Source organism: Littorina saxatilis, linkage group LG10, assembly GCF_037325665.1.
Source record: "Littorina saxatilis isolate snail1 linkage group LG10, US_GU_Lsax_2.0, whole genome shotgun sequence".
Taxonomy (NCBI): Eukaryota; Metazoa; Mollusca; class Gastropoda; order Littorinimorpha; family Littorinidae; genus Littorina; species Littorina saxatilis.
This window is the reverse complement of record NC_090254.1, coordinates 15622975-15630050: the sequence shown is the minus strand read 5'-3', so window position 1 is coordinate 15630050 and position 7076 is coordinate 15622975. Positions and strand designations below refer to the sequence as shown.

General features: G+C 40.2%; 1 protein-coding gene across 1 annotated transcript in view; it reads left to right on the top strand.

The window, feature by feature from the left end:
- LOC138978257 (uncharacterized) overlaps nucleotides 1-6686 on the top strand; it is a gene marked incomplete in the record, with an annotated part of 13774 nt that extends 7088 nt beyond the window's left edge. Inside the window, 2 exon segments of the mRNA XM_070350924.1 lie at nucleotides 4910-5862; nucleotides 6289-6686. Coding sequence (XP_070207025.1) covers nucleotides 4910-5862; nucleotides 6289-6573 — 1238 coding nt within the window.
- Between the last annotated feature and the right edge of the window lie 390 nt (nucleotides 6687-7076).

Genomic DNA, 7076 nt, shown 5'->3' with positions numbered 1-7076 from the left:
ACAGGTCTTGCGGAAAAAATGCAATGCGTTCAGTTTCAATGTTGTATTTTCGCCCAACGCGACTTGTTTACATTTAGTCAAGTTTTGACTAAATGTTTTAACATAGAGGGGGGAATCGAGACGAGGGTCGTGGTATATGTGTGTGTGTGTGTGTGTGTGTGTGTGTGTGTCTGTGTTTATGTGTGTGTGTGTGTGTGAGTTAGTGTGTGTGTGTTTGTGTGTGTGTGTGTGTCTGTGCGTGCGTGTGTGCAGAGCGATTCAGAGTAAACTACTGAACCGATCTTTATGAAATTTTACATGAGAGTTCCTGGGTATGATATCTCCGGACGTTTTTTCATTTTTTGGATAAACGTCTTTGATGACGTCATATCAGGCATTTTGTAAAAGTTGAGGCGGCACTGTCACACCCTCATTACATTTAGTCAAGTTATGACTAAATGTTTTAACATAGAGGGGGGAATCGAGACGAGGGTCGTGGTGTATGTGTGTGTGTGTGTGTGTGTGTGTGTGTGTGTGTGTGTGTGTGTGTGTGTGCTGTGTGCGTGTGTGTGTGTAGAGCGATTCAGAGTAAACTACTGGACCGATCTTTATGAAATTTGACATGAGAGGTCCTGGGTATGATATCCCCAGACGTTTTTTTCATTTTTTCGATAAATGTCTTTGATGACGTCATATCCGGCTTTTTGTAAAAGTTGAGGCGGCACTGTCACACCCTCATTTTTCAATCAAATTGATTGAAATTTTGGCCAAGTAATCTTCGACGAAGGCCGGACTTCGGTATTGCATTTCAGCTTGGTGGCTTAAAAATTAATTGATGACTTTGGTCATTAAAAATCTGAAAATTGTAAAAAAAAAATTTTTTATAAAACGATCCAAATTTACGTTTATCTTATTCTTTATCATTTTCTGATTCCAAAAACATATACATATGTTATATTTGGATTAAAAACAAGCTCTGAAAATTAAAATAATTAAAAATTATGATCAAAATTAAATTTTTTGAAATCAATTTAAAAACACTTTCATCTTATTCCTTGTCGGTTCCTGATTCCAAAAACATATAGATATGATATGTTTGGATTAAAAACACGCTCAGAAAGTTAAAACGAAGAGAGGTACAGTAAAACGTGCTATGAAGCACAGCGCAACCGCTACCGCGCCAAACAGGCTCGTCACTTTCACTGCCTTTTGCACTAGCGGCGGACTACGTTCAGTTTCATTCTGTGAGTTCCACAGCTTGACTAAATGTAGTAATTTCGCCTTACGCGACTTGTTTTTCAATAAAATTGATTGAAATTTTGGCCAAGCAATCTTCGACGAAGGCCGGACTACGGTATTGCATTTCAGCTTGGAGGTTCAAAAAATAATTTATGACTTTGGTCATTAAAAATCTGAAAAACATATAAGTATGTTATATTTGGATTAAAAACAAGCTTTGAAAATTAAAAATATAAAAATTATGATTAAAATTTAATTTCCGAAATCGTTTTAAAAACAATTTCATCTTAATCCTTGTCCGTTCCTGATTCCAAAAACATATATGATATGATATGTTTGGATTAAAAAAAAGTTTAGACAGTTAAAAAGAATAGAGATATAGAAAAGCGTGCTATCCTCCTCAGCGCAACCGCTACCGCGCTTTTCTGGATTGTTAATGTCACTGCCTTTGCCATGAGCGGTGGACAGGTCTTGCGGAAAAAATGCAATGCGTTCAGTTTCATTCTGTGAGTTCGACTGAGCTTGACTTAATGTTGTATTTTTGCCTTACGCGACTTGTTTAAAGGATGAGATCTTTCTTTCTTTTCTTTCTTTATTTGGTGTTTAACGTCGTTTTCAACCATTCAAGGTTATATCGCGACGGAAGGATGAGATTGATATGTATTATGCACTTGAAATAATGAATGACTTCTCTAGCTTTTCAGGCTTAAGGATACATAAGAGAAAGTCTGAGGCGATGTGGTTGGGTAGTAGGAAACATTGTGATGAAACCTTTTATAATTTTGTTTGGAAGAAAAAGTTGAAGATTTTGGGTGTATATTTTTGTAATGATAAGAGTGCTTCTTTGGTAGAAGATAACTGGACTGGAAGAATAAGAAATATTAAGCGATTGATTTGTGCATGGGAGAAGCGAAATTTGAGCATTGTAGGGAAAATATGTATTGTGAAAACGTTTTTAATTTCACAATTTGTGTATATTATGCAAGCGTTTGTATTACCTGACTGTGTTTTGAATGAAGTCAATACCTTATTGTTTAGATTTTTGTGGCGAAAAAGAGATTGTAATCGGAAGGCCTTTGAAAAGGTGAAAAGAAGCGTTTTATGTTTTGAAATTGAAAAAGGTGATCGATATTAGTATAGGCAAATGCAAATTTCTTTTTTATTACAATGGGTTTCACAACTGACTACATCAAATGAAAATGATAATTGGAGTTTCACTCCAAAGATGATGTATTTGCGTTTTGGAAAGCATTTTGAATGTTTCTTATCGAATGTAAACAGTGCAAGATTTAAAGGATTAGACCTAGTGAAATCACACTTTTGGAAAGCAGTATTAAAATATTGGCTGGATAATAACCACTACGATCGTGGGACAGTCGGGCCGACTTTATTATGGAATAATGCATGCATAACGTATAGTGGCAAAGTTTTATTTTTTGAAAGTTGGATACAACGAGGTGTATTGGTATTAACTGACATTGTACGTTCGGGAGACATATTATCATATCAAGACATATGTGATTTGATTGGATATTCGCCAAACCGAATTCTTGAATATAATGTTGTAAAAGCTGCTGTGTCATTATTTATGAGGAAAAAAATTAATGTTGTAAATATGACTGATGATGTTTGTATTACCTTACCACTGTTTAACGGCAAAAATGTGTTAAGTGCCAGAGAATATAGGAAAGAGATTATTAATATGAAAACAGATGTACCATGTTCCGGAGGATTTTGGAAGAGAAAGTTTAATGTAGAAATTGATGAACGATCTTGGATAGTTGCCTATCAGTCAACACAGGAGACTGGATTAAGAGTTTTACACTGGAAAATTATGCACAACATTTATCCGACCAACATTCTCCTGTGTAAAATGAAAGTAACGGAAACTAATAAATTTAATTACTGTTGTGATGTAATTGATTTCATTGAACACTTCTTTTTTGAATGCCCGGTTGTATACAAATTCTGGAAGTTTATTGAAGAATTTATTTTTCGTACTTTAGAAATTAAGATTGTTTTGAAAGTTAGTGATGTTTTATTTGGTATGCATTTTGTAATGGTGAAAAGGGCAACTATGTATAAATTGAACCACATTATCTTAATCGGAAAGATGTGCGTTAGTATATATAAAAAACAAATTCGTTTTTACTGTTGGAAAGTATTTCTAATAGGCAGTTACAGATAAGAAGCATTTTTGGGTGAGTGTTCGAAGAACAAAACGTTAAAAAAGTTAGCTTGTTGTACTCGATAAGTTGTATTTAATTCAGTGTATGAGATGTTATTAATTGTAGTTATTTATTTGAATAAAATTGTTAAAAAAAAAGCAACAACAACAACAACAACAACAACAACAACAACAAAAGAAGAAGAAAGAACACAAACTAGAGATTTTGTTTTACCTGGGAATTTGGTAGATTATTTCGTGACAATTCCGAAGCTCAAATGGCACCAGATAACACCATTTGGCGTTTTCAGACAAAACAAGTTCTGGGCGGGGGGAGGGGGGATGCGTGCCCCCTGACCACGCTAGCACACTTGGCGCACTGCGCGCCCTCGGTTTTTAAATGTTGTATTCTGAGTACCCCTTTACAAACTAACTGATCCGCCCCTGCAACATACGATGTTCGGTTGGTTGGTTGGTTGGTTGGTTGGTTGATTGGTTGGTTGGTTGGTTGGTTGGTGGGTGATCAATATGAGCTGATATGCTGACTGTTATTAGATGATAACAAACACGTCGAGGAATTGGAGACTACGTGAGACGGCAGGCGAATGTTGATATCATTTTCGAGACATGTGTGTTGTCGTTTCCTTTCAGTCAGCGTATTTATAAATAACAGTTTTATTAACAGCTAATTTTGACCCCAACACAATTTTCAGTAATATCGTGCAATAGGGACTAATCGTTCCGATTTGATCATGCTTGTCGGTCACAGCAATCTCGTGATCTGGATTAGCCAATCACTCACCTGACGTGATGAATTTAACAACTGAAATGCTCTCACACACAACAATCACACACAATAAACCATGTGGAACATACATTTCCGTTGCTTCGATTTTCCTTGTTCATGAGAGAGCGTTAGACAGTAAGGAAATGACGTAAAAAGATATTTGACGTAAATTGACAGACGTAATTTTTCATACCCAGCTCACTTGAAATTTCACGGTCAAAGTTCTGAAGAATCAAGTATAAGTATAAAATATATTTACATGTCAGGTCCTTACAGTCTGGTGTTGATTCTGAGTCTGTCACGCTCTCTTGGACAAGAAAAATAGAAGCAACTGAAATACATGTTCCACATGGTTTATTGTGTACGACTATTTCAATTGTTAATTATTCACCACGTCAGATGAGTGATTGGCTGATCAAGGTCACGGGAATGCTGTGACTGACAGGCATAATTAGACCGGCGTGATCCAGTCCCCATTGCGACTGTTCTGTCTGAGGAACGGCAACGATTCATATTTTGTTTTGGTCGAAATTAAGCGTTAACAAAACCAGTTTTTTTCTTATACGCTGATAGCAAAACAGACATATCTTGAAAATCATATCAACATTCTCCTACCGGCTCATGTTGACGTTTCTTTCTCTCTATACAGGCCATATAAATTCAGAGAAGAGTTATTTCCGAACATATTTGTTTTGGGTCATGTTTTGTCAACACGCTACCTGTGTTTTTGTCTCCAGGGGAGGACGCGGCTAGACCACAGGAGAACCGAGACTTCGGGGTGGTGGAGATACACGTTCCTAAGGACACCATCTCACGTGATTTGGGACAAACAAACCTACTCTTCAGCTACTGGGATCGCTACTTCACAACCTACCTCCAGCTGCTCGACACGCCAAACAGCATGGTCGTGCCGAGAATCACGGCAGAAGTCGATCCAGGAAGTGACGTCACTTTCCCGCCCGGAGGTAACGCCGAGCTGAATTTCACGTTGAAGGTGGAGGGTGACCCCAAGGCCCTAGACCAGGATCGCTTTCAAAGCTGGGTCATCATGAAGTCCGACACGGTGCAGAACAGGGTGGACCGCTTCCTCGCGGGAGAGGGCACGCCCGGAGGATTTCCTATTTGGCTGGAGACCGTGAGTCTGCACGGGCAAAGCGGGGACCGACACACCACGGTCCGCATCAACTCCACCCTCGACGACCCTCGAGGCCTCTTGGAGATCTATGCGGAGGTTGACTTCAACTGTTCCGAGAACTGTCTGCTGCGTCGACTGGTCAGCACAACCACCGTCACATTCTACAGCGAGATTCACTCGGGCCCGTTCCCTGACGGCTTTCTGGGTTTTGTCCATGACCAGTTCAGGCCTAACCCCTCAAAGGTTGTCTGTGACGTAGGTGATCCTACCTGTGCCATTCGCTGCGAGGTTGCAGGAAGCGGTTCTTCCGCTGCGGAGCTGACCAAGATTCTACCCAGCGGGGACGTGATACCCACAGATGACCGTACGCTGTCGGCACATCACTGGTCTGCCACTCAGCTGAATATCGTCAACGTCAGTTACGCCGACGCCGGCGCTTTTCGCTGCACGGCCAGATCCGGGTTGAAGGAGATCGCAATGGACATCCACCTGGCTGTCGTCAAGGTTGCCCGAATCGACCAGAACTTGACTCAAGTGACTCGCTTTGAAAACGGGGTAAGAGGATCTGAACTTTGATAATAAGAGCAAAAGGAGGGAGGGTGGGGACGAATGCTTGGCGCGAGGGGCCGGGTGGGGGTGTTTTGGGTGGGGGTTTGGTTGGCAGAGATTTGAGGGGAGGTGGATGGGGAGGATGAAAGGAGAGGGAGTATTGCAGGTTAGGCGTGTCGTGTATATTGTTTTAGAGAGAGAGAGAGAGAGAGAGAGAGAGAGAGACTGACAGAGACTGACAGAGAGAGAGAGAGACAGAGACTGACAGAGAGAGAGAGAAAGAGACAGACAGACAGACAAACAGAGAGAGATGGACAGGCAGACAGAGAATTTTTCTTCCAAGATGATGACAAATGATCGCAATTATTTCTTGAAGTGCTTTAGCGTAGTATACATGTACAAAAAGTGCAATATTGTAACGATCTTTTGCAGTCTTTGGCAGCCACGTGCACTGCGGAAGGAAACCCTGCTCCAAACGTCACCTTCGACACTGATTTCTACCCTCTTAGTGACGCCAGCCCTGGAGACTATGACGTCACGATGACGCAACTGGACGAGTGGAGGACAAGAGGTGACATATTCGTCATCAATCCTGACCTGGCTTTGTCCATGTCTTCGTTGTTCTGCAGAGCCACCAACATTGACATCACCGAGAATAACATGTACCCCGACGTTCACATAATAGATTTGAACGGCAATAGTTCATTTAACGGCTAGAGGCTTTGACGCGACAAAACGCGACTCTAGCTATGCGTATGAGCTCCCAGCTTAGATCATTGCCAGGGTCTAGCTTTGGGCAGGCACAAGCAATCTCTCAAGATGCGCAATGTTGCCCCAGCAGACATCACATAATGCATGGAGTTGAACATGTTTTGTTTTTAGTGTTTTTTTTAAAAGATATATGTTTATGTCAATGTATGAGTTGTTCGATTTTGTCAGTCGTAATCAGATCTAAAAGGTAGATTTCAATCACAACTTTGCTCACTGTTATTAATTTAAGTGACAATTAAGACCTCAGGATGCCTGGTCTTTTTGTAAATGTATTAGAACATGATTATATCTCGACTGTGCGGTGAAGACAACGATGCTTGAACAGGTCGTGCATTTACATGTAACTATATACATGTGGAAATGTATGAAAAAACGAAATGGCAATAAATATGAATCTCGTTGTCATCTGCAATTGCTCTTGTCGTGAAGGACAAATGCGAGAGATTGTT